The 27931-nt window shown below is 42.0% G+C and overlaps 1 protein-coding gene across 1 annotated transcript; it reads right to left on the bottom strand.

Moving 5' to 3' along the window:
- Window positions 1-538: 538 nt before the first annotated feature.
- On the bottom strand, window positions 539-26811 carry LOC109896932 (coiled-coil domain-containing protein 3). The gene is made up of 3 exons (XM_020491391.2): window positions 26028-26811; window positions 18119-18293; window positions 539-2847 (listed from the first exon to the last, which is right to left on the bottom strand). Exons 1-3 carry the CDS (start codon window positions 26381-26383, stop codon window positions 2563-2565), a joined length of 816 nt encoding a protein of 271 aa, XP_020346980.1. The 5' UTR covers window positions 26384-26811; the 3' UTR covers window positions 539-2562.
- Between the last annotated feature and the right edge of the window lie 1120 nt (window positions 26812-27931).

Raw genomic sequence — 27931 nt, 5'->3', positions numbered from 1 at the left:
AGTAGAGGGAAGAAACTGCTTTCACACCTCAGCCTAATGTGGAACTAATTTCAGTTGATCTCTGTGCTGAAAGCTCTTTGGCTGACTGGGTTATCTGTATATCAGCCCTGTCCCATGTAACTCTCTGGGAAAAGGAGGTGGTAATCTGTAGATTTATCTGGTAACTTCTCTATGATATTTTTTAGAACTTTTTCACCCTCTAAACCACATGTGAGAAAAGTACAGGTTTGGACTACCAAACACAGAACATAATGTAAAGTGACATTGATCTGAACGGTGCCAAATACTAATGTTCAACAGACTACTTTGCTAGAATATGAAGACCTTGTTCCATCGGGATGCAGAGCTTCACACCAGTGACCTGGATGTTGCTAATGAGTGCTGGTCTATAATGAGATTCTGACCAGGTTCAGATTGTGGAATGGTCAGTGTTGATCTTTGCGGTGCTACACCTGCATCCATGGAATGCAATCACAACAGTTTTGCTAATAATATGCTGAAGGTTCCTACTGTTGAGAAATTGCAAGATGACGAAACAAACTTTGTAAAAATGAAAGTTTATTTTTGTCATTATTTGCTATCATACATGAATTAAAGGTTAAAGGCAACCAGATGCTTATTGTTTGAAAAGGAAATAAACATACAAGCCAAGTACAAAACATAGTAGGAGACTAGGGATGCCTCTCAGTTCGGACACAGGAAAAGATTTTACGGTACCCCATCATGCCTCATTGGCTAGTGGTTGTATTTATTGAGTGCTCAGCACCCTGTTTTCCAACATAAAAACAAAATTTTCCCTCAGTATACTGTAACTGTATAAAACTATCCACAAAAAGCTGGAATCTTAAACAAATTAACAATAAATGTGGAAGTCCTTGTAGTTATTCTTGGTTAATAATTCCCATATAAAAATAGCTGAATTTGAACAGAATTTTGGGGATTTCAACTGAATTTAAAACCCCTAGGTATCCTTGCTAATAAGAGTCTGGGCATGTTTGTTAATATCATATTAATATTATTTAATATAAGATGAGGAGTGTGTTTACCTGTTCTTATGGCCAACAATACACTATCCCTGTGTTTACAACCCTCGGTCCTGAAAATTGGTTTCCTGTAAGTACAGTGACAGTGTTGGGTGTGCTGTGTTAAAAAAAAAGGAGGGTTCCGTACATTCTGTCCTAACTGGTCCAAGGCAGCTCTTGTTGTTTGGTGTGAAATGGTTATGGCTGGGACTGCTGAGGGAAGGGCTGATCAGAGCCATAGATATTAAGAGTTCAGCAGACTATTGCCTGTGTTGTCATTAAATCAAACTCCCTGTACTCTGTTAGCCTCGCAAAGCCGCCTGATCCTGTGAGCTTACACAAATGTTGCTGTATGGATATCAGTCCGGTATTTACGAGGCTAGTACTCTGTGACTCTGGATCTGATCCATCATCAGTTGTTAAGGATAGAATTAACCTTTTACATGTAACACAATGTAAAAGGTGAAGCAGGTGTTCTTAGCCAGCAGGCCTATGACTGGTTTAAGTTCAGCATCCTCAAGTCAGCAGTGTGAGGTCCCTGGCATGGTATTGGCATCACACCTGTAGCCCTTGCCTTGACTTTCCCACTAGTTCTCCAAAAGGTGTCAGCTACTACGACAGCATTTCACCTGGCATTGAAATGGCATGGAACTCCACTCTGGGGAAAAACCTGCCAGCAGGAAGGCCTGGGCATGTTAGGGATGTGCGAGGTGGGTAGAAATGACAGGGTGAGACTTTATTGACCTAATTGAGCTGGGACCAGCGTTGAGCTATTTACAATTTGTTCAGTTGTCAATATTATATCCTCACAGGATAAGACTTCATAGAGCAGCACGGATCTCTACTATATGGTATTGAGGTGAGGGGAACTAGGAAAGGGGGGATATGGGAGCGAGGTTGGGATTAGATATGGGGTTAGGAAGGACCCGGTTGTATGAGATGGGGAATTTGTGATTACCATATATCCCCCAGCATGCATTTTTGTAAGGAAGCAGTTGTATAACCAGTGAGTCATAATGAAGCATGAGCACTGTCTCAGTCTGTGGTTGGAAATCACATTTGATCCAAGCCAACGTTCCCCTCAAATTGTCCTGCTACTCTTTCTGTGGTAAGGACAGTGACACAATGTTATTGCTATGACAAGAAATGCTTATCACATTGTAGTGTAGGCATTTCAATTAGATCTAAAAAAAGTGTGTGAAATAGGTGTGAAATGACTGCATTCATATTTAGAAATGTTGAAGGCTATTCTATAGCATTATATTAATGTACAGAAAAATATGAAAATTCTGAAGAATACAAAACATTTTTGATTTGCTCAAAGCACTTTCTTCTAAAGGTGTGACTAGTCTGCATCACATTAAGGGTATGCAAATCCTCTATCTCCTTAACTTGTGACATGATACAGTATTACATACAGTACCTATCTTTAGCATACCTATCTTTCCCATGATGTCACATACTATACAATCCTTATGTCCTTTTATACAGCCTGTTCATGTCTGCAGTGCAACAGCTGGTGGTGGCGGCTGGTTAGGGTTCAGTTTTTTATCATCTTGGTGAGGATCTTTTTGAGTGCGGGTCTCTTCTGGTCCTGTGTGGTGTCTTGGTGTGGGTGGGAGGGCTTGGCGTGGTGCAGCTGTTTCAGGGGGAGGGTCTGCTGGTCCTTAGTGTCTCGTTTGGCCTGGCGTAGGAGGCGCTTCATGTTCTTCACCTTGTCCCGCAGGTGGCTGTTGGCCTTCTCCAAAGATCGCACCTTCTGGGAGAGAGTCTTCACCCTCTCCTCCTCCTCAAACAGGGCCTTCTGCACTGTTGAACATAGCAGCTGGAGGAAACAGGAATGTTAGTCAACAGGAAGTGGGCAAAATGCTAATGTACACCACAGATTGAGGTTAAGAATGGTTAATAGATTCAGATAATGAGTTCAGAGAATAAGTTCTCAGGCTGTTGTTTAACATGATAACCACATCCTTATTTTAGACTTTTGATGATCAATTACACAAACCCCAAGTTGTTACACTAATTCAGCCCTGATTCTTTGGATCATCTGATTACTCAAGTTCCTGATCCAGTCTTAATGTTTAGAAATTTATAATTTACTTCAAAAGGCAAAGATATTCATCTCAAAACCTATTTTCTTTGAAACACATTGCTTGCCTTGTGTGAATATGCTAAAATAGTAATGATGTCAATCCACATTAATTTATTAATAGAGATTATTTAAAAAAATGTAAGTTTAGAAACTGTTCCACTTCAGTGATGGAAAGTCTGAGACAGATTCTAATTTTTTGTTTTATTTATTGTCACGATCATCGTATGGAGTAGACCAAAGCACAGCGTGAATCCATTATTTTATTGAATGACGAAAAACAAGAAGAACACTTAAACAAAAACAACAAAACGCTATGAACCCAAGTGCCGACACAGCCAACTAACACATAGACAATAACCCACAAAATAGCCAAAGAAGATGGCTGCCTAAATATGGTTCCCAATCAGAGACAACGATAAACACCTGCCTCTAATTGAGAACCAATCTAGTCAACCATAGACCTACAAAAACACCTAGATGTAAACAACCCCATAAATCTACAAAACCCCTAGACAGTGAAAAAACCCTAGATGAGACAAAACACACATACCACCCTCGTCACACCCTGACCTAACCAAAATATATAAAGAAAACAAAGAATACTCAGGTCAGGGCGTGCCACTTATATCATATGTCACGAATTAGACCCTAAATCCTTTGAAAGATAATACATTGAGATTAAGGAGGAAAGACATTGGCTAATTTACTGTCCATGTGTTTCTACTTGAATGCAAAATTACATTTTTATTTGTTCAAACATCTTTTTCATGTTGCCAGGAGATAAAGTACAATACCGTTCAAAAGTTTGGGATCACTTAGAACATTTTTTGTCCATTAAAATAGTATCAAATTGATTAAAAATACAGTGTAGACATTTTTAAAGTTGTAAATTACTATTGTAGCTGGAAACTGCAGACTATTTATGGAATATCTACATAGGCGTACAGAGGACCATTATCAGCAACCATCACTCCTATGTTCCAATGGCATTTTGTGTTAGCTGATCCAAGTTTATCATTTTAAAAGGCTAATTGATCATTAGAAAACCCTTTTGCAATTATGTTAGCACAGCTGAAAACTGTTGTTCTGATTAAAGAAGCAATAAAACTGGCCTTCTTTAGGAGTGATGGGTGCTATAATAATAATGGTACGCCTATGTAGATATTCCTATGTAGATATTCCATAAAAAATTGCAGTTTCCAGCTACAATAGTAAATTACAACATTAACAATGTCTACACTGTATTTCTGATCAATTTGATGTTATTTTAATGGACAAAAAATGTTTTTCTTTCAAAAACAAGGACATTTCTAAGTGAACCCAAACTTTTGAACGATAGTGTACATCTCAAAAAGACTGAGTGAGAAACCTCTTATATCCAACATACTAGCCAATTGCCATTTAGTATACACATCATCAACCCAAATAAGGAATATTCCCTTCATTCAAATAAGTACGTCGCACAACTTCAATGATTAACAATAAACACAAGGTAAGGTCTTCAGAATGATACCATGTGTCATCATTTAACAGTGGTAGCACTGAGGAGAGTAACCTAGCATGTTTGTTCATAGTGTTAAATCATCTAAGACAAACAGCTACGTCTACTTGTATTTCATTCACAGGCGGCTTTTTGCACATTATTTGGGGGCTCATAGTAAAGGCTGGAACGGAATACATGGAATGGTATCAAACACATCAAACACGTGGTTTCAATGTCGTTGATACCATTCCATTTACTCCATTCCAGCCATTATTATGAGCTGTCCTCCCCTCAGCAGCCTCCTGTGATTTCGATAATCTCTTTCCCTTTTGAAAGAGTTTAAAACCATTTGTTATATCCTGTGTTATTTTCAGTCCTGCTGTTTTTGATAAGTGATGGAACCCCATGTCACGCCCTGACCTTAGAGATCCTTTTTATTCTCTATGTTTGGTTAGGTCTATGTTTTCTATTTCTTTGTTTTTGGCTGTGTGTGTGTGGTTCCCAATCAGAGGCAGCTGTCTATCGTTGTCTCTGATTGGGGATCACATATAAGTTGTCATTTTCTGGTTTTGTGGGATCTTATTTTCTGTTTTTACTGTCTGTACCTGACAGAACTGTGCACTTAGGTTTTCACGTTTGTTATTTTGTTTTGAGTGTTTTTTGAAAATAAAAATCATGAACACTTTCAACGCTGCGCTTTGTTCCTCTCCTTTGGACGAGAGCCGTTACACCCCATGTATAGGGGCTTTGTCTAACGTGCAGGAGTTGTGGAACGTAGCATTCCTTGGCCTGTCCAGCAGAAACAACAGCTCATATATGTCTTTCAGTGTATTCCGGGCTTTTATTATGAGTGAGCCACAAGAGGTTGCATTTTATCCATTAGCAGCAGGCGTGCATGTGGCCAGAGAAGGAACGAAAAGGAAAAATAGAAAACATGTAATTTAAACAGAACTAATCTGATGGGGGGGTGGGGGGGTTCTCTCCAGGGAGCGGCCTAAGGACATGTGGAAATATGAAAGTGGTTGGTAGAAAGATGCATGGCAAATGCCTTGTGCTTTAGAAATGTGGTCAGAGTGGTGGGTGAGCTGTCCCTTATGGCCCTAAGTAGCAGCCCCCAACACAGAGCTGAAACCAAACAGTGTTAACAAAAAAACAAAAAAAGTTTTTTATTTAGGATAAGGGTTAAGGTTAGCATTGGGGTAAGGGTAAAGTTCAGGGTTAGAATAAGGTTTAATGTTAGGGTAAGGTTTAAGTTTAGGGTTAGGGTTATGGTAAGGTTTAAGTTTAGGGTTAGGATTAGTTAGATTAAATGTTACTGATAAAGCGTCTACAGATGGGCTATCCATACAAAGTGCTACCAGGGTCTTTCCTGGAAGAAGCATACAGTGGCTTGCGAAGGTATTCACCCCCTTGGCATTTTTCAAATTTTGTTGCCTTACAACCTGGAATGATTTTTTTTTTTTTGTGGAGTTTGTATCATTTGATTTACACAACATGCCTACCACTTTGAAGATGCAAAATATTTTTCTTGTGAAACATACAAGAAATAAGACAAGAAAACAGAAAACTTGAGCGTGCATAACTACTCACCCACAAAGTAATTACTTTGTAGAGCCACCGTTTGCAGCAATTACATCTGCAAGTCTCTTGGGGTATGTCTCTATAAGCTTGGCACATCTAGCTGCTGAGATTTTTGCCCATTCTTCAAGGCAAAACTGCTCCAGCTCCTTCAAGTTGGATGGGTTCGGCTGGTGTACAGCAATCATTAAGTCATACTACAGATTCTCAATTTAATTGAGGTCTGGGCTTTGACTAGGCAATTCCAAGACATTTAAATGTTTCCCCTTAAACCCCTCGAGCGTTGCTTTAGCACTATGCTTAGGGTCATTGTCCTGTTGGAAGGTGAACCTCCATCCCAGTCTCAAATCTCTGGAAGACTGAAGTAGGTTTCCCTCAAGAATGTCCCTGTATTTAGAGCCATCCATCATCCTTCAATTCTGACCAGTTTCCCAGTCCCTGCTGATGAAAAACATCCCCACAGCATCCTCCACCACAATGCTTCACTATGGGGATGATGTTCTCAGGGTGATGTGAGGTGTTGGGTTTGAGCCAGACATAGTGTTTTCCTTGATGGCCAAAAAGCTACATTTTAGTCTCATCTGACCAGAGTACCTTCTTCTTTATGCTTGAGGAGTCTCCCACATGCCTTTTGGCGAACACCAAACGTGTTGGCTTCATTTTTCTTTAAGCAATGGCTTTTTCTGTCCACTCTTCCGTAAAGCCCAGCTCTGTGGAGTGTACGGCTTAAAGTGATCCCATGGACAGATACTCCGATCTCCACTGTGGACCTTTGCAGCTCCTTCAGGGTTATCTTTGGTCTCTTTGTTGCCTCTCTGATTAATGGCCTCCTTGCCTGGTCCGTGAGTTTTGGTGGGCGGCCCTCTCTTTGTCGGTTTGTTGTGGTGCCATATTCTTTCCGTTCTTTAAATAATGGATTTAATGGTGCTCCTTGGGATATTCAAAGTTTCAGATATTTATTTTTAACCCAACCCTGATCTGTACCACAACTTTGTCCCTGACCTGTTTGGAGAGCTCCTATGTCTTCATAGTGCTGCTTGCTTGGTGGTGCCGCTTGCTTAGTGGTGTTGCAGTCTCTGGGGCCTTTCAGAACAGGTGTATATATACTGAGATCATGTGACAGATCATGAAACACTTAGATTGCACACAGGTGGACTTTATTTAACTAATTATGTGACTTCTGAGGGTATTTGGTTGCACCAGATTTTATTTATGGGCTTCATAGCAAAGGAATACATATGCACCCACCACTTTTCAGTTTTAGAATTTTTTAAAACAAGTAATTGTTTTCATTTCACTTCACCAATTTGGACTATTTTGTGTATGTCCATTACATGAAATAAAAATAAATTTAAATTACAAGTTGTAATGCAACAAAATGGGAAAAACGCCAATGGGGGTGAATACTTTTGCAAGGCACTGTACATCAACGACAGACTTAAATCAGCCATAGGTGAGCTTCAATACGTGTCCATCTCCTAAAACATTGATTCCCTGCTCCGATCCTAATGCTTACACATGGAGCTTGACGTAAATGCACTGCCATCTCAGATAGGACTGTGTGGGGGTGGGGTTTATGAAATTCAAAAAATTTGATGGCTGCTGCCATCCTGCATCACCAATTAGTGTGTCACTTTATGTTATATTATTCAGTGTGGTTTCTTCTGCAGCTCTGCCACAGGGCATTCTATCAGCTGCAAATCAAATTAAATGTTATTGGTCACATACACATGGTTAGCATGTTATTGTGAGTAGTGAAATGCTTGTCCTTCTAGTTATGACAGTGCAGCAATATCTAACAAGTAATCTAACAATTCCACAACAACTACCTAATACACGCAAATCTAAGTAAAGGAATGCAATAAGAATTTATACATATAAATATATGGATGAGCAATGACAGAGCAGCATAGGCAAGATGCAATAGATGGTATAAAATACAGTATACACATGAGATGAGTAATGAAAGATATGTAAACATTATTAAAGTGGCATTATTAAAGTGACTAGTGATCCATTTATTGAAGTGGCCAAGGATTTATGGTCTGTATGTAGGCAGCAGCCTCTCTGTGTTAGTGATGGCTGTTTAACAGTCTGATGGTCTTGAGATAGAAACTGTTTTTCAGTCTCTCGGTCCTAGTTTTGATGCAGGGTGAACAGGCAGTGGCTCAGGTGGTTGTTGTCCTTGATGATCTTTTCGGCCTTCCTGTGACATCGGGTGCTGTAGGTGTCCTGGAGGGCAGGTAGTTTGCCCCCGCTGATGCGCTGTCCAGACCACACTACCCTCTGGAGAGTCCTGTGGTTGTGGGCGGTGCAGTTGCCGTACCAGGCGGTAATACAGCCCGACAGGATGCTCTCAATTGTGCATCTGTAAAAGTGTGTGAGGTTTTGATGCGCTGTTGCACCTTCTTCACCACACTGGCACCCTTTATTTGAATATATTTATTACATTTTTTGAAAATGCACTGTTGGTTAGGGGCTCGTAAGTAAGCATTTCACTGGAAGGTCTACACCTGTTGTATTCAGAGCATGTAACTAATAAGATTTGATTTGTCTGTGTGAGTGGACCATTTTAAATAGTCTGTGATGTGTACGTGGAGGAACTTAAAACGTTCTACCTTCTCCACTACAGTCCCGTCGATGGGGATAGGGGACTGCTTCCTCTGCGGTTTCTTGAAGTCCAGGATTATCTCCTTTGTTTTGCTGATGTTGAGTGAGAGGTTATTTTCCTGACCCCACACTCCGAGTGCCCTCACCTCCTCACTGTAGGCTGTCTCATCGTTGTTGATAATCAAACCTACTACGGTTGTGTCGTCTGCAAACTTGATGATTGAGTTGGAGGCGTGCATGGCCACGCAGTCATGGGTGAAAAGGGAGTACAGGAGGGGACTGAGCATGCACCCTTATGGGGTTTTGAGGATCAGCGAAGTGTAGATGTTGTTTCCTACCTTCAACACCTGGGGGCAGCCCGTCAGGAAGTCCAGGACCCAATTGCACTGGGCGGGGTTGAGACCCAGGGCCTCAAGCTTAATGATGAGCTTGGAGGGTACTATGGTGTTGAATGCTGAGCTAGAGTCAATGACCAGCTTTCTTACATAGATACTCCTCTTGTCCAGATGGGACATCGCATTGTGCAGTGTGATGGCGATTGCATTGTCTGTGGACCTATTGGGGCGGTAAGCAAATTGAAGTGGGTCTAGGGTGACAGGTAAGATGGAGGTGATATGATCCTTGACTAGTCTCTTAAAGTACTTCATGATGATAGAAGTGAGTGTTACGGGGTGATAGCCATTTGGTTCAGTTTCCTTTGCATTCTTTGGTACAGGAACAATGATGGCCATCTTGAAGCACGTTGGGACATCAGACTGGGATAGGGAGCGAATATCTCCGTAAACACACCAGCCAGCTGGTCTGCGCATGATCTGAGGACGTGGCTAGGGATGCCATCTGGGGCCGGCATCCTTGCGAGGGTTAACACGTTTAAATGTCTAACTCAAGTCGACCTCGGAGAAAGAGAGCCCACAGTCCTTGGTAGTGGGCCGTGTAGGTGGCACTCAAAGCGGGCAAAGAAGGTGTTTAGTTTGTCTGGAAGTAGGACGTCGGTGTCCGTGACACCGTGGTTTTCCTTTAGTGATTGTCTGTAGACCACATACGTCTCGTGTCTGAGCAGTTGAATTGCGACTCTATTTTGTCTCTACACTGACATTTCACTTTTTTGATTGCCTTCAGAGGGAATAACTACACTGTTAGTATTCAGCCATATTCCCAGTCACCTTTCCATGGTTAAATACGGTTGGTCAAGCTTTCAGTTTTGCGCGAATACTGCCACCTATCCACAGATTCTGGTTAGGGTAGGTTTTAATTCACAGTGGGTACAACATCTCCTATACACTTCCTTAAAAACTCACTCACCGAATCAGCGTATACATTGATATTATTTTATGAGGCTACCCGAAACATATCTCAGTCTGCGTGATTAAAACAATCTTGACTAGTTGACTAGTCCTTAGCATGGGTACTTCCTGTTTGAGTTTTTGCCAATAGGAAGGGAGGAGCAAAACAGAGTCGTGGTCAGATTTGCCGTAGGGAGGGCGGGGGAGGGCCTTGTATGCATCGTGGAAGTTAGAGTAGCAGTGACCCAGTTTTTTTCCAGCGCAAGTGCTACAGTCAATATCCTTATAGAAATAAGGTTAGCCTTGTTCTCAAATTTGCTTTGCTAAAGTCCCCAGCTACAATGAATGCAGCCCCAGGATATATGGTTTCCAGTTTGCATGAAGTCCAGTGAAGTTCCTTGAGGGCCGTCGTTGTATGGCCTTGACGGGCGATATACACGGATGTGACAATAACCAAAGAGAATTCTCATGGGAATTCTCACGGTCGGCATTTGATTGTGAGGAATGCTAGGTTAGGTGAACAAAAGGATTTGAGTTCCTGTATGTTGTTACAATTACACCATGAGTCATTAATCATGAAACATACACCCCTGCCCTTCTTCTTCCTGGAGAGATGTTTATTCCTGTCGGCGCAACACACAAAGAATCCAGGTGGCTGTACTAACTCCAACAGCATATCCCGAGAGAGCCATGTTTCTGTGAAACAGAGTATGTTACAATCCCTGATGTTTCTCTGGAAAGCAACCCTTGCCCTGATTTCGTCGACCTTGTTATCTATAGAGACTGGACATTAGTGAGTAATATACTCGGAAGCGGTGGGTGGTGTGTGCGCCTCCGAAGTCTGACCAGAAGACCGCTGGCATCTTCCTCTTCTACAGTGGCATTGTTTTGAGTCAGCCTCTGGAATCAGTTCAAATGCCCTGGGTGGTTCAGACAAAGGATGTGGACTGTGCAGTTGCCATAACAGGCGGTTACAGCCCGACAGGATGCTCTCAATTGTGCATCTGTAAAGGTATGTGAGGATTTTAGGTGACGTCGTTCTGATATCCATAGTTCTTCCCGGCTGTATGAAAAAACACTTGGGCTAACAATGTAAGAAATACTACATAAAAAAACAAAATAATGCACATTTTCCTAAGGACCAGAAGCGAGGCAGCCTTCTCTGTCGGCACCATCTTGTTACAGAAAAAGGATAGGCAGACTATAGGCAGACTGCCCCAGGTAGGAAAGCAGTGGCCACCAACCGGTCGATCGTCAAGGCATTCCTAGACGATCACCAAACATTTCTGTAGAAAAGGCAAGGATAAAGGCTTGTGCTCCTTTTCTTTTGTTATGCATGTTGCGCTGTTGCCAGCAGGTGCACTTGATTCAGAAGCCCTATACACCGGGTAAGGAAAGTGTTTCCATTTTGAACCATTTCATTTGTCTGAAAAGACTAACTCTGCCTACAATGCGTACTGGGAGATCTGGGGCTAAATCGAGTGTGCCTACTGAGTTGGCCAATCGGATAGCCGTACCTCCAGCTTCCACGACCCCGGACACAACAAGGTTTGATAGTAGCCTATGTGAGATTTCCTAACTTTTAAAACCAAGACCACAGAGAGACTGTCAAAGAAAACAGCAAAGAGCTCCTGTTTTAATGAGTGAGTTCATGTTTAAGTTTTTATTCAGCACTGTCCACACTGTTTTTATTCAACCCTATTACAAAACACACTTCTCCCTACTTCCACTCCCTCTGCAGCTGAAATGAATGAGTTCCCAAGTGTATCGATAGCCCTGCGTTTTGATGATTATTAGTAGCTCGTTGTGTATTTTAATATCAAGGAATATTGCACTTACTCTGGTCATAGGAACATCATGAATTAGTGCATGAGGCAGATGCGGTATGACTGGAGTTTCCCCATGAGGTGGAAGACGATGTCTCCTGTTTTTCTGGTCAGTCTCAACAGAGGAAAGGAAGGAGAGAGCAGGGACCGTGAGAGGCGGACCCTCTGCTGTTCTCTCCCTCCCTCCACTGAGACTAATGCTGGGTTCTAAACAACAGAAATCTCAGACTTCTGTGATTCGGGGAGATCGGGGTGCCATGTTAGAATTAATCGGCGAGTGTGCAACCCGCCTCTACCATCCGTTCTATTGGCCAACGTGCAATCACTGGAAAATAAATTGGATGATCTCCGTTCGAGACTATCCTACCAACTGGACATTAAAAACTGTAATACCTATGTTTCACCAAGTTGTGGCTGAATGACAACACGGATAATATACATTTGGCTGGGTTTTCTGTGCATCAGCAGGACAGAACAGCTACGTATGGTAAACGGGGGTTGGGGGTGTTTGTCTACTTGTCAATAACAGTTGTAGCGCGATGTCTAATATCAAGGAAATCTCTAGGTATCGCTCACCTGAGGAAGAGTACATCATGACAAACTGTTGACCACACTATCTACCAAGAGTTTTTATTTATATTTTTCGTATCCGTATATTTACCACTTCAAACCGATTCTGGCACTAAGACTGCACTCAACAAGCTGTATAAGGCCATAAGCAAATAAGAAAATGCCAATACAGAAGCGACGCTCTGAGTGGCCGGGGACTTTAATGCAGGCAAACTTAACTCAGTTTTACCTCATTTCTACCTGCATGTCAAATGTGCAACCAGAGAGAAAAAACTCTAGACATTTACTCCACACAAAGAGACGCATACAAAGCTCTCCCTCGCCCTCCATTTGGCAAATCTGACCATGATTCTATCATCCTGATTCCTTCTTACAAGCAAAAACTAAAGGAGGAAGTACCAATGAATCGCTCAATACAGAAGTGGTCAGATGACGTGGATGCTAAACTACAGGATTGTTTTGCTAGCACAGACTGGAATATGTTCCGGGATTCATCCAATTGCATTGAGGAGTATACCACCTCAGTCACCGGCTTCAGCAACAAGTGCATCGACGACATCATCCCCACAGTTACCATCCCCACATATCCCAACCAAAAGCCATGGACTACAGGCAACATCCACAACAAGCTAAAGGCTAGAGCTGCCGCTTCAAAGAGCGGGACACTAATGCGAACGCTTATAAGAAATCCTGATATGCCCTCAGACAAACCATCAAACAGGCAAAGCATCAATACAGGACTAAGATTGAATCCTACTACACCGGCTCAGACCCTCGTCATACAGTATGTGGCAGGGCAAGCAAACTATTATGGACTACAAAGGGAAACCCAGCTGCAAGTTGCCCAGTGATGCGAGCCTACCAGACGAGCTAAATGCCTTTTATGCTTTCTTCGAGGCAAGCAACACTGAAGCATGCATGAGAGCACCAGCTGTTGCAGACAACTGTGTGATCACGCTCTCCGTAGCCAATGTGAGCAAGACCTTTAAACAGGTCAACATTCACAAAGCTGCAGGGCCAAATGGATTACCAGGACGTGTACTCAAAGCATGTGTGGACCAACTAGCAAGTGTCTTCACTGACATTTTCAACCTCCTCCATGACCGAGTTTGGAATACCTACATGTTTCAAGCAGACCACCATAGTCCCTGTGCCCAAGAAAGCGAAGGTAACCTGCCTAAATGACTAGCACCTGGTAGCACTCACGTCGGTATTCATGAAGTGCTTTGAAAGGCTGGTGGTCATGGCTCACATCAACACCATACTCCCAGAAACCCTAGATCCACTCCAATTCGCATACCGCCCCAACAGATCCACAGATGATACAATCTCAATCACACTCCACATTGCACTTTCCCACCTGGACAAAAGGAACACCTACGTGAGAATGCTGTTCATTGACTACAGCTCAGTGTTCAACACCATAGTACCCACAAAGCTCATCAATAAGCTAAGGACCCTGGGACTAAACACCTCCCACTGCAACTGGAGCCTGGACTTCCTGACGGGCCGCTCCCAGGTGGTGAGGGTATGCGACACCACATCGCCACACTGATCCTCAACACGGGGGCACCTCAGGGGTTCGTGTTTAGTCCTCTCCTGTACTCCCTGTTCACCCATGACTGCGTGGCTAAGCACGACTCCAAAACCATCATTAAGTTTGCTGACGACATAACAGTGGTAGGCCTGATCGCCGACAACGAAGAGACAGCCTCTAGGGAGGAGGTCAGAGACCTGGCAGTGTGATGCCAGGACAACAACCCCTCCCTCAACATGAGCAAGACGAAGGAGCTGATCGTCGACTACAGGAAAAGCAGGGCTGAGAATTCCCCGATTCACATCGACGGGGCTGTAGTGGAGCGGGTCGAGAGTTTAAAGTTCCTTGGTGTTCACATCACCAACAAACTATCATGGTCCAAACACACCAAGACAGCCTTGAAGAGGGCATGACAACACCCTTTTCCCTTCATGAGACTGAAAAGATTTGTCATTGGTCCCCAAATCCTCAAAATATTCTACAGCTGCACCATCGACCGGTTGCATCACCGTCTGGTATGGCGGTGGTATCCGACCGTAAGACTCTACAGATGGTTGTGCGTACGGCCCAGTACATCACTGGGGCCAAGCTTCCTGCCATCCAGGAGGAAGGCCCAAAATATTGTCAACGACTCCAGCCCACCAAGTCATAGACTGTTCTCTCTGCTTCCGCACGGCAAGCAGTCCCGGAGCGCCACGTCGAGGAACAAAAGGCTCCTTAACAGCTTCTACCACCAAGCCATAAGACTGCTGAACAATTAATCATGTGGCCACCCGGACTATTTACATTGACACCCCCTCCCTTTATTTTTACACTGCTGCTACTCACTGTTTATTATCTATGCATAGTCACTTTACCCCTACCTACATGTACAAATTACCTCAACTAACCTATATCCCCACATATTGATTATGTACTGTTACCACCTATATATAGCCTTGTTATTGTTATTTTATTGTGTTGCTTTTTATTTTCGTTTTTTACTTTAGTTTATTTTGTAAATTTTTTCTTAACTCTATTTCTTGAACTGCATTGTTGGTGATGGGCTTGTAAGTAAGCATTTCACGGTAAAGTCTACACCTGTTGTATTCGGCGCTGTCACACCCTGACCATAGTTTGCTTTGTATGTTTCTATGTTTTGGTTGGTCAGGGTGTGAGCTGAGTGGGCATTCTATGTTTCATGTCTAGTTTGTCTATTTCTATGTCTGACCTGATATGGTTCTCAATCAGAGGCAGGTGTTAGTCATTGTCTCTGATTGGGAACCATATTTAGGTAGCCTGGGTTTCACTGTGTGTTTGTGGGTGATTGTTCCTGTCTCTGTGTTTGCACCAGATAGGACTGTTTCGGTTTTCACATTTTCATTATTTATGTAGTTTATTCATGTATAGTTTTTCCTTTATTAAAATAACATGAATCATCACAACGCTGCATTTTGGTCCGACTCTCCTTCACCACAAGAGAACCGTTACAGGCGCATGTGACAAATACAATTTGATTTGATTTGATTTAATGTATTAGGCTAACTTCACAAACCTCACTCCTACAGAACCGTTTTCATTATGTTAATGTTTAAAAAATGTAGGTTATTGTCATGTTAAAAAAAAAAATCTGAGCGTTAGATTGCGATAGTGATATTGACTCAGAAAAGGTTGTAGCGGCTCAGCAGGTAACCATTTTGTAAAAATATTTGTAAGGTATTTTCTGACTTTATTGAACATATAAAGGGAGAGGATGGCCGTCGGGAAAGATAGAGAGAGGTTGTGTGAAAGGGCAGTAAGCCGGATTCAAACCTATGCCGACACTGTAGATACAGTATGTGTGTCGGCGGCTGCGGTATTACCTCAAGACCAACCAGGCCACTCAGCAGATAACCCTAAACAACAAATTCCAGGTAACAAAACTAGATGGAAGGTGAGGTGGAGCTGTTTTTTTAACTGGGTATGTGTTTCACTCAGACCAGAGGTACCTATAGTAAAGTCCCTATCTCCACATCTCCCTACCATTGTTATGGGATAGTCCATGGTTTCCTAAACCAAGCTCCATTGTAGACACATACCTATTTAATTGCCCTTGAACATGTCTGGAGTTTTGAATATATCTGGACTGTGATCTGAGCTTCTACCTCCCACGTATGGTCCACACCTGCACCATAGCTACGGAGTTGGTGTGCTTGCTTCCAAAGTCTGAATGCTATCACTATCATATATTTCCCATGGCAGACAACCCAGTTTTAAAAACAGTAATACATTCAATATTTACACAACCAAACCAACAAACTAATCTAAAGTGGCAGATGGACGATTTATCACTGTGGTCATAATGGTAGAGACCCAGACTCAACAGAAACATAGACATAACATGCAATTTTGACACTCATCCAGTAAGAAATATATTTTAGTAAGAAATATATTTCCAGTCTTACTGGGACATTTTCCCACGTTAGCAGAGGGACATCTTCAAGGTTTTTGAGGGAAAACAGCTGTGTGCCCCAGTTAAGAGTATCCCAGTGGGCATATGAGAATTTCAGTCTAACCCAGGAAATCTACAACTATAATCATGACAGTATGTGTGTTGGGTAATTTCCATTAGTTTTACATGTGAAGGCCCTAGACTGTCACTCTTACACAAGTCACAGTTATGTCTGTGTGGCATGATGACAATATGACTGCGTTATGCTGTCCAGCAGTCCAGCCTGTGGGCCTAGCCATTCCATTCAGATATTTAGTAATAAGAGTGTAATCATACAAATTACTTTGTGCATTACCTTGGCTTTGCCTCTGATTACAGATTGGAGCTGAGATGTGGTCGTTAATGGAAACATAAGCCAATTCTTATTCTGTCAGAGAGACAGAAGGCTTTTATGTGTAGTCAGCACATGATTGGAAACAGAGAAGACTGGTGTAAATCATGAGTTCAATGAATGGAATCCAGAGACATTGAAATGCCAGATTATTAGTTAGTATTGAGGGACTATGCATGACACTATGACGTGATCACAAGTGTTTATCTTGCAAATTGACACTGAAATGTTGAGTTGAGCCATAGATATGTTATGTAGAAATGTGTAGACTTCATACTCATCAGTATGTTAATTAGCATTTGGGTATTTTACAATGTCTATGAGGCAAATGTTTCCCACAAACTACTTCAATCTGGATTTTATGAGCAACAATGTCCCGCCAACCACGAGACAGGGCTTTGAAACTGATCCAATAATTTCTACCTATATAAACAGTCATCACTAAACTGATGGCTGCCCACCTACCATAACATCGGTATGAAAGGCTCAGGTATAGGCAGTACAGTCTAATGAATGTAAGTTCTGTGCTCATAGTAGAAAACCCCATAGATGGTTAAAAGGCCTGCTGCTCCCTGTCTCTCAGCCACATCCCACATCCTGCTCTACAGCCAACATACTCTACCCTGCATTGACACACATGAAAGAGAAGCACAAACCAAGGGGATTCTGACTGCCTGGACCAACTACTGATCAGAGCAGGGCCTCTATCCACCACCCAAATAATTCTGGTCTCCCAGACACCAAGAACATATTACACTTACAAGCCATATAAGCCATACCAAGAACATATTACACTTACTCTCCTCACTGGACCTTTGAAGACTGTAGTTAGCCCTAACCACAAGCCACCATTAGCAGAATTATTTCTGGATAGCATGCATTTCCATCCCCTGTGAAGTGGGGGCTCCTATTGAGATCCCTTTCATGATAGGCAAAGTTCCCTGATTGGGGGTTAAGTGTAGGTTAAGCATATCATACAATACTCTGCAGCACTGCCCTTTAGTTAATCCTTACTGGGCTCTCAAGTGCAAGTGGTCATGGAGGACTTGCTGGGACATAGTAAGCTGAATGTTACCTCAGCCATGGAGGGACCAAAATGGATTAAGGGGGAATAGCAAGGAAAATTGCTCAGCTGTCTATTAGTGTGGCTGTCAAAGGTTTCCTGCATGTGTTTTGATGAGATTCTTCCAACCTTGGCAGTTTTTCTTGCCAGTCTTGCTCTTTGGTGGTTTAGGAACTGCTGTTTAGGAGTTGCTATTTCTGACTTTCTTTACAACGGCACAAAACCCGGAGTGATAGGTTAGTTGAATTCGTACCCGGCTGTCCTCCTGAGCCTCCCACTCTGGGGTGTAGGTGTGGACCATGGTTCCGGCCGTGCAGTTGGAGAACTGGAAGAGGCTGGCGAACATGCGGTGGTTCTCTGGTGTGTCTGGGAAGATTGGGTCTTGGAAGTTAACCCCGTGGGGGATAATGCTGTAGTTCTCATCCATCCTGGGGAACACATATAGACAGGAGATTACGATGCAAATTTTGAATTTCACAAACACACACACACACACACACAGAAAACCCTCATGCAGTCTTATAGCTGTTATTTTTAATGTTGTTCGAGTAAAACTGGAATGGACCTTCAATCCACCCGGGTCACATTTTCTCCAGCTATTAGAAATATGTCAGACTGAGGCGGAAGTGTTAGCTTGGAGGTTGACACTCGACAGCAGGCAGTCCATACATCTGGACTCCATCTTGTCTCCCTTGTGGGACATCAAAAGCTTGCTTATTGTTTCTCTGTCCATCAAAATGTCGGTCATGGCAGCATACGTCTTTGCATACTTGGGGTTTTGGGGGTGATGAACGAAAATCGAGGATGGCACAAAAATACAAAATAAAAAGGTACCTCATGAGTGTTTGTGTGTTGTCAGCTCTACACTGTAAAAAGTTGGATGGCTTTTACTGATTGGTATAATCTAAAATTATGTTTTGTTTCATTCAACCTATTCTATTTAATTTGTCTGGAATAAAATAAAATATAAAATAAAAAATATATATTTTATTTTCTATTGTGTTATTGACTATGTTTATTTATGCGTAACTCTGTGTCGTTGTTTTCGCCGCACTGCTTTTCTTTATCTTGGCCAGGTCGCAGTTGTAAATGAGAACTTGTTGTCAACTGGCCTACCTGGTTAAATAAAGGTGAAATAAACATTTACAAAATTAATTGTTATTAATTTGACAGATCAATGTGATTTTTTATATAGAATGAATGCTTCTAAATTGCTTTCAACACATTGCATAGCGGTGGCAGCAATGTTGCAGCAGCAGTCTATCAGAAGAGTTGGGGGTGTGGCTTATTGGGGGCGTGGCTTTCAGGCTGTTCTTTTTGGACACCCGTGAGAGTGAATGTCATAGCAATTAATCTGTTATGTTGTATTCTCTATGTGAATGTCACGGTGTGCCCTGGGGGAGGGTGCTATCTTCCCACAGTTTGTGACTTTATGACAGGTCATAAGTACTGATGAAGGATAGGAAACACACATAATGGTATCTCTTAAAGTGTATATTTCCAAGCTGTCAGGTTTACATCTAAATATTGTGAAACATATGTGATTAAATATTTAACTATTTGTGAAAAGATGTAATGTGATGTTAACCTTCTAAATGACAGGATGGATTTTCATATAAAGATTAACTAGTCAGTGGCCACTCCCATGTGAGCATAGACATTACGTCAGCGTCATGGAACCGCCCTTTTCTACTGAAACGTATCAAACCCAAGTGTAAACTAAGTTTGGAAATGGTTGAATTTCTAAGACCAAAACATACTGGGTGACACTGGTGTGTGAAGTGGTTTAAACTACAACTCTACCAAAGGACAAGACTATACGTGGAGCATTGGCTACACGGCTCGAAATGGTTCAATTCTGAGATTATCGATCCCCACAGAATAAGAGCAAATCTTAGACATATAATTACTAGTCTGCAGCTAGAAATTACGTAAATCTAGAACAAGAATACTGACAACTGCCGAAGCATCTATCCTATGACAACATTTCTGAATGATACTCTGAAGTATCATTCTAACCATCTTCAACCATAAAAAGCAGAGACTCTGAATAATCCTACAGGATGATCGAGCATTCCAACAGAGAAGACAACAACGACATACGGGCGTAAATACATATACATTGCAATTATTCTTGGATGAGCGGCCGTTCATGTGCAAAGGATTAGCATTTAAATTAATATAATTATAGACTGTGTGTACTGAATACATTTTGTCTTTCCCACTCTTCCTCAGTCCCACCCCTTTCCTTTTGTCCACCAAGCTGTCATATCGGTTTAGCCCACTAGGGGACTTTTCCATCATTGTTATTAACCAATATCTAGTGTTTGTTTGATGTATTTCTGTGATTATTAAGTAAATAAATAATTAAACCAATTTGTACATATGTTGCAGATTCATAATTTATGCTAGGGTTCGTGCAGATAACCAAGAATTTTACAAAGTTTAGAATGAGACTGACAGAAGGAAAAGATTAATAATAATTAATAGAAGACTGTACTCGATAAGAAATGAAAAATGAAAATATAGTGTCACGTATACTCCCTCTCTGGCCTCTAGGTCATCAGGCTGCTGATTATCCCGCACACCTGTCACCATCGTCTCGCGCACCTGCACCTCATGACACTCACCTGGACTCCATCACCTCCTTGATTATCTTCCCTATATCTGTCTCTCCCCTTGGTTTTTCCCTCTGGTGTTATTGACTCTGTTTTCATGTCAGTGTGTTGTTTATGTTTTGTGTTCATTGTTTATTTTATTTATTAAAACACTCAATCCCTGAACTTGCTTCCCGACTCTCAGTGCACTCATTACATGAAGAGTCGATTTGGGAAGTAGAGACTATAAACATTTTCCCGTGGTGCCCCGACTTACTAGTTGATTAAAGTTTACCTGATTAGTTTAATCACATAATAATAATTATACATAGAGAATTGATTTGATAAAATAACAGTCTTCACATGTAATGATAGTAACGACAAGACACAAAGTAGAACATGTGCACTGCCAGCACTGAATCTGTAATGATACTTGCTTGCAATGATACTAAAGAGCTTGGTAAAGTTTTAATTGGTAAGCTAGCTACCATTTGATTACACTATTGAAGTCAATAAATGTGAAAGTCTATGTAAAGAATGTGATATGAGTAATGATTTCATGTTATTGTACCAACTGAATTTATTGATACAGGAAATGTATTTAATTGCTTGTAACCCAATTTGGATAGGTAATATCAAATAGAAAAATCTACTTGGAACAATATGAAAAAATTGGTTGTATTTACATTAAATATTAGTTTGGATTTAGGTTATGTCACACCCTGACCATAGTTTGCTTTGTATGTTTCTATGTTTTGTTTGGTTAGGGTGTGATCTGAGTGGGCATTCTATGTTGTGTGTCTAGTTGGTCTGTTTCTGTGTTTGGCCTGTTATGGTTCTCAATCAGAGGCAGGTGTTAGTCATTGTCTCTGATTGGGAACCATATTTAGGTAGCCTGTTTGGTGTTGGCTTTTGTGGGTTATTGTTCCTGTCTCTGTGTTTGTACCAGATAGGGCTGTTTTGGTTTGGCACATTTCTTGTTTTGTTAGTCTATTCATGTATAGTTTCTTTATTAAAGAACCATGAAAAATAACCACGCTGCGTTTTGGTCCGCCTCTCCTTCGACTCTAGAAAACCGTTACAGGTTATTTATGGTTTTACCAAAGGGGAAAAGTAAGTTGAGCTTTGAAAGAAATGGATTGCAACTTGAAATGTTTTTTTTTTGGTTGATCCAAAGAGTTTTTTATTTTTTACAGTGTATGTTTTTGTCTGACCCAGACAGCCTGATGTTTTGTCCCTACCATGGGGGGTCATTCATAATGTTGATAATGATGAACTACTGTGGCACTGGAATGTAAGCAGGGGCAACACAAGGTCAACCCTGAGAATTATGTGGATGGGGAGAGAGGATTCGGAGGGAATAACACTCTGTGTTGTACTGTTGGCCCCCAAAATGCGCATGGTTCTAATTACCAGACTATTTAGCACAGCCACAAGATAATACTCACAATGGACATGACCACTGATAATGGCTGTGTGTGTGTTCATTTCAATGGCTTTGAAATTAATTTCACTGCCTATTTTGAGGGACACTGGAACCAATATCTTCCTCAAAACAATAACTGATGGTTTTAATTAATTCCATGCTCCTGAGACATGAATCCTTTCCCATCCTGACAAGCATGGCTTTGTGGATTGTTTTATATATTTCATAAACAGTATGTTTTGTCCCTCTTTCTTTTTCTCTACCTTCCTCCATCCCTCACTCAATCGTTCTCGCCCTCCCTCCATCCCTTCCCCTCTCACTCTGTCTCTCTCTGCTCCGTTGAGGGTTGTGGCCAGTGTTTCCCCTACTTCACAAGTCTAGCATGTAAGTTTTGAGACATTTGGTCCCTATAGGATTACAACTCGATGTATAAACCAACCAAATACTCCCAGATGGCGCAGTAATGTCAACCAGCGCTAGTAAATGCAGTTTAACGGCCAATGTTTCCACTGGTTTCAATTTCTTCTCAGCTTCTACAAATTCCATGGCACTTAGCAGACATAATTATGTCCTAACCACTTGACGTATACATTCCCAAACAGTTCCCCAGTCAATGGTTGTAGAACAAAACGATATCTTAAGAAAAATAACGTGGTTTAGCTATCCTGGATGCTGTGTCTGTATTAGCCAGCTATATTGTCAAAGTTCTGCCAAACCAACATATTATCTCCATTACACTCTCAGCATAAGGTATCAACTGCATACAGTACAGTCAATGGGACAGCAGTTATAGGGATTATGCTGTGTTTCAAACCCTAATGGCTTCCAGAGAGCGTACACGTCTGCTGGTTCTCAGACCCTTTTTCACATCCACTCTCAAATTCCCCAACTTTAAACAGAGCTCACTTCCCTCTCTCTCCCCTTCCTCCACACAAAAAACCTGGTCCTCCCTAGGAAAGCTTGTCATCTAGTCTTAACCTTGTTTAGTCAAGAGCATGTTGGTTTAATTAATGTTTCCATGCAGCCTGTCTCCTATTTCTTTGCTTTTCTGTGACGGTTTGACTGGTGAGTTTTGCCCTGTCAAAATGGATCCAGCTGGCTGGTTGGTTCATGGTTCAGCCACACACCAAAGAGTCAAAGGAGGAAGTAAACAAAAGGGGAACCGCTGGGATGTGCAATATACCTGAGCCAAATACCAAGCTCTCTCCATGGTAATGGAAACTAAGGCAGGCACTCTGGAGTCAATTCCCCCAGTAGCACTGTGCTGTGTCTCTCAGTTATTCAAGCAAGCATCCTTTCTTGTCCTGCTTACAGTACATAAGTGAACTGAACACAATAGAGAGATTATAGCTATTGTTTATTGTTCTCAGTACTTTCATCTATTCTATCTTTTCAGATTGGTGATTCTTGGAATTAAAACATAGGGAAGGAGGCTTCTTCCAAATTAAAGTAGCCCTCTCTAGGGGCAGGCAGCTGAGTGTCTTGAGGCTTAAAGCTCGCCAGAGCACCACCACTGCATTGAGATTTATTGACTGAACTTGTGGAGACATCCTTGAGAGTTCAGAATGAATGGCTGTCATGACCCCTTCACTCCATTTGGCTAGATGAAAGCAAGTGATGAACTATTAAGTCATAACCGAGACATGAACTGTAAAGCCTTAACCCACAAATTCTACTCACAGAATCACCAAGAATAATAATCTGTCCTTCACTTTCTTTAACAGCAGACAAGCAACAATGTTATGGGATTGAGATGACTACATTTGGCACAGACAGGCAGACCAATCAACAAGTCTACAGTTTCGGTCCTGTGGGAGACTCCTTGTTGCATTTCTTCATATATGAAACTCCCCTTTGTCCTGTCCTGAGCACTCATAGTCGTGATTGATTGGGGAGGCTGTTTCAGACTGTGTCGTTTGGGGGGCTTTAACAGGAAATGGGAGCTCACTGGAGACTCTGATGGAAACTTTTCAGCATTAGCTTGCTGATTCAGCGCCTGAGAGTGCCAGCGTTGCAGAACAACGAGAACAATGCTTTCTGGAACTGGAGACTCCTCTGTTAAATGTTTACGACGGAGGTCTAAGATTAGCTGAGAAGCTGCAGAGCAACACTAGGGGCTCAGACAGACCCACCCCCATCCCGGCATCCTAATGGAGGGAGGTAGTACAGAGATGCATCAGAGAATTTGTTCTTAACTGACTTGCCTAGTTAAATAAAGGGGGAAAAAGGGAAAAAAAGAGGAGGCATATTCTAATATAGGCTTTTTATGTAACTTTGAGTGACAGTTTAACACACTTTTCATGTATACGTAGGATTTTTTATTCTAGTTTTCATGGCACACTGAATCCTTGGACCCGTATGTATGTCTGTGTCTTATTGTGATCCTTATTAGGTAGTTTCCTTCCAGGGCCTCCTGGCTTATTGCAGGGCTAATCCCTATGGTTTGTAGTTTCAGGATGAGGAGACTTTCAGATCAGCAAAAACCCCAAGGCATGATGGGTTTCCCAGTGATGGAGAACGGCTACATAGTGACACCATCAACCTTTCCTCTCAAACAGAACACACAAGTTCCTCTGTGTGTGTGTGTGTGTGTGTGTGTGTGTGTGTGTGTGTGTGTGTGTGTGTGTGTGTGTGTGTGTGTGTGTGTGTGTGTGTGTGTGTGTGTGTGTGTGTGTGTGTGTGTGTGTGTGTGTGTGACTGGCAGCAGGGTGCCTGTGAACCTGGGGTCTTCAAAAAAACAATACAAAATGTAGCTGGCCATCCAACTCATCAACAAAACACACACATATACACACTCTCCCCCTGACTATGTAAACACACAGTCATTACTGTCCTTGGCCGTGAACCTCCATAAGGAATAGCTGAATACTCCACACTGGAATTCCTTTGAAATAGTATTTGATAGAATGTGCACTTAAATGTTCTAGGTGCTGAGAATGAAAGAAACACAGGACATGAGACAAGTTAAACCTGTCGGCACAAGTTCATCTCTCAGAACAGAAGGCCTGGTGTCATTCATCAAGGTTGTTCTGTGGTTGGGATACAAAGGGCTTCCCATCCAGCCTGTGGTTGGTGTGGAGATAATACCCTCAGCCTAAACTTCCAGCTTTAAGGGTCTCCCCTAAGCTGTTGGGAACTGTCAGACTGTAATTATAGAAGCTGGAATGCCATGGGCACTTTTTCAAAGACTGATGTGTTGTTCCACTCTAAAACCAAGGGAGATAAGTATTAAGGTGTCAATCATCTCACATTATGAAACCTGCCTTTGTGGAAACAAATCTACTGATATGCTGTAAATTGTGTAAGGCATTTTAACTATCACAAAGTAGAACAGATGTTTTACCTATAATATGTGAGACAAAGTTAACTTTGGGTCAAATTCACTGGTGGTGCTTGTGCTCTCTCTCTCTCTCTCTCTCTCTCTCTCTCTCTCTCCATCTGTTTCTCCATCTGTTTCCCCATCTGTTTCCCCATCTGTTTCCCCCACATTAGGACCTGTGACAGGTGTGACATCTGAGCAAATGTGCATCATGCATCTGTCCATGGTAGACATTGTAGTATCATTACAGGCGTAACTTCAGAATGACTGGTACCTGATCCTCTTTTCAATCTGTTGCTTTTAATCTCACAATCTAGCTACTCCATATAACATGCTTCATATCATACACACACACACACACACACAGACACACAGACACACACACACACAGACACACAGACACACACACACACACACACACACACACACACACACACACACACACACACACACACACACACACACACACACACACACACACACACACACACACACATACACACACACACACAGACACACAGACACATATTCTTGCTGTGTTTGCATCCCAAGAGAATCCTAAGGGCCAGAACATCACTCTCAACTCTATTTCACCAAGTATTCATCGAACACAAGTTTCTCATTGTGACTGTAAAAAAGAATAACAGCTGGAAATGTAAGGGTTATATTGTATCTAGACACAAGTTCAGGCAATTACACAACCAAATCACTGTATGCCTATTTTCTGTTGAATTATGATTGTGTCATTTCTGACTTTCAACACCGCCACACTTGACAGTGATAAACGCACCTCCAACACCAGGATGTCACTGTATCTTACCTCAAAAAGAAATAGTAAGAGTTGTTCTCCACTGCGCTATAGGAGTAACAGGGGAAGTAACCCAGCCCGGTGACATTGAACCGGGAACCAGCAGGGACCTCCAGCATGCTGCCCCACGCCTGGTCGCATTGCAGCTCGATCTCGGCAGAGAAGAAGAGGTCTGTGTCATACTGCCAAGGTAAGTAGTTGTACACACTGTATGAGTCCTTGTGCAGCGCAAGCACCTTGGCGAAAACGATAATCTCTGCGAGCTCTGCGCGGCACGCCTCCGTCTGTGGTCTCCAGTCATGGGGCAACTGGCATCCCCAAACTCCGCTCAAACAGGTCGCCAGAATCAAAGCCAAAATAGCACCCATGGCAGGCAACTGCGGGTCTCGATTGCAGCTTCTATGAAACTTAATTCTGTGGCAGTGATGGGGGAGCGCTACAGGACCAGTGACTTCTCATCAAACTGTCCGACAGGACTGTACTCCATGGGCTTGTGTGCAAATGCGCAGCACCAATGTGACATATAGTCACTCAGTTGTTGCAGTCAAATATAATAGCTCCGCAGCAGTTTATTGATTCAGTTCTCTCATGCAAACCCCTCTGTCCTCCCTCATCCCCTCCTGCACGCTAGACTACACTCTGTGAGTGATGATCTAATATTACGCGCAGCTCCCCTGTATCCTGTAGAATAGAACGAGGTGCTCAGAGGCGCGGAGTGCGCTTTATATCGGACACTCTATTCTAACCTAACGTAGCAGGCGTAAAAAGACGTCTGAACGGAGGGCCCACATCTGGTTTCCTGCTGAAGAGGAAGCTAGGTCGAAGTGGATGTATGCCTGAAAACCGGATGCATCCGTTTGTTGGCAACTCCGCTAAGGGTGCACCATTCTGACAGCCTCCATAGAGAACATTCTACACTTTGTCTATTACCTAACTCTTTATACTACTTAACCTCTCGATCAGACATCCAGGGGGTCATCAAGCGTTATCTACAGTGTCATCATGTTTAAAAACTGAGAGCCTATAAAGAATGGTATGCCCATTTACAATCCTCCAAATGTGCAATTTGCAGACCATTGTCTAGTATAGGCTATTTCTATACATTTCCAACGTTACATAATATTGGGTGTATTTCTATATTCTCAGGCTCAAGAGACCCTAGGCTGAACAGTAGGCCTGCTACAATGACATGTAACATCATGCCTTTATCCCAGCATTGCACCTCTGTCATGAGCAGTGATGTAAAAAATAATACTAAATTGTCATACTTGAGTAAAAGTAAAGATTCCATTAAAATACTACTTGAGGAAAAGTCCAAAAGTATCGGGTTTTAAATGTACATAAGTACAGTGGTGGGAAAAGTACTCAATTTTCATACTTGAGTAAAGTTAATAAGTTAAAGTTATTGCCATACATCAAATCAGAAGGCACAATTTTCTTGTTTATCTCATTCATTTACGGACAGCCAGGGGCACACTCCAACACTCAGACATAATTTACGAACACAATATTTGAGCAGGCGCCATTACCTTAGCTCAGGGATCATCAACTAGATTCAGTCGCAGGACAATTTTTTTCTTGAGCAGATGGTCAAGGGGCCAGAACATAATAAAAAATAATTTATAGACTGCAAATTGACCGCAAGAAGCCCAAACAAGCCCAAATCAAATATGTGACGAAAAAATTGTGATTTCAAACCTTGCTTGCATTTGTATACGATCACATATATCTCTTTATTATGTGTGGGGAGATTTCTGAAATTAAAATCACATACTGTAGAGCTGATTTGCTGGCGTTTTCATAGCCTTTTAATGTCCCCCCAAAAATAAAAGTTACCTTGGTGGGCCAAGTAAAATCAATTGGGGATCCACCAACAATTTGAAATAGGGTACTGAAATCATTCCAATTCTGATTAA

Source organism: Oncorhynchus kisutch, linkage group LG1 (genome assembly GCF_002021735.2).
Source record: "Oncorhynchus kisutch isolate 150728-3 linkage group LG1, Okis_V2, whole genome shotgun sequence".
In the NCBI taxonomy this organism is placed as follows: Eukaryota; Metazoa; Chordata; class Actinopteri; order Salmoniformes; family Salmonidae; genus Oncorhynchus; species Oncorhynchus kisutch.
This window is presented reverse-complemented; position numbering and strand designations above follow the sequence as displayed.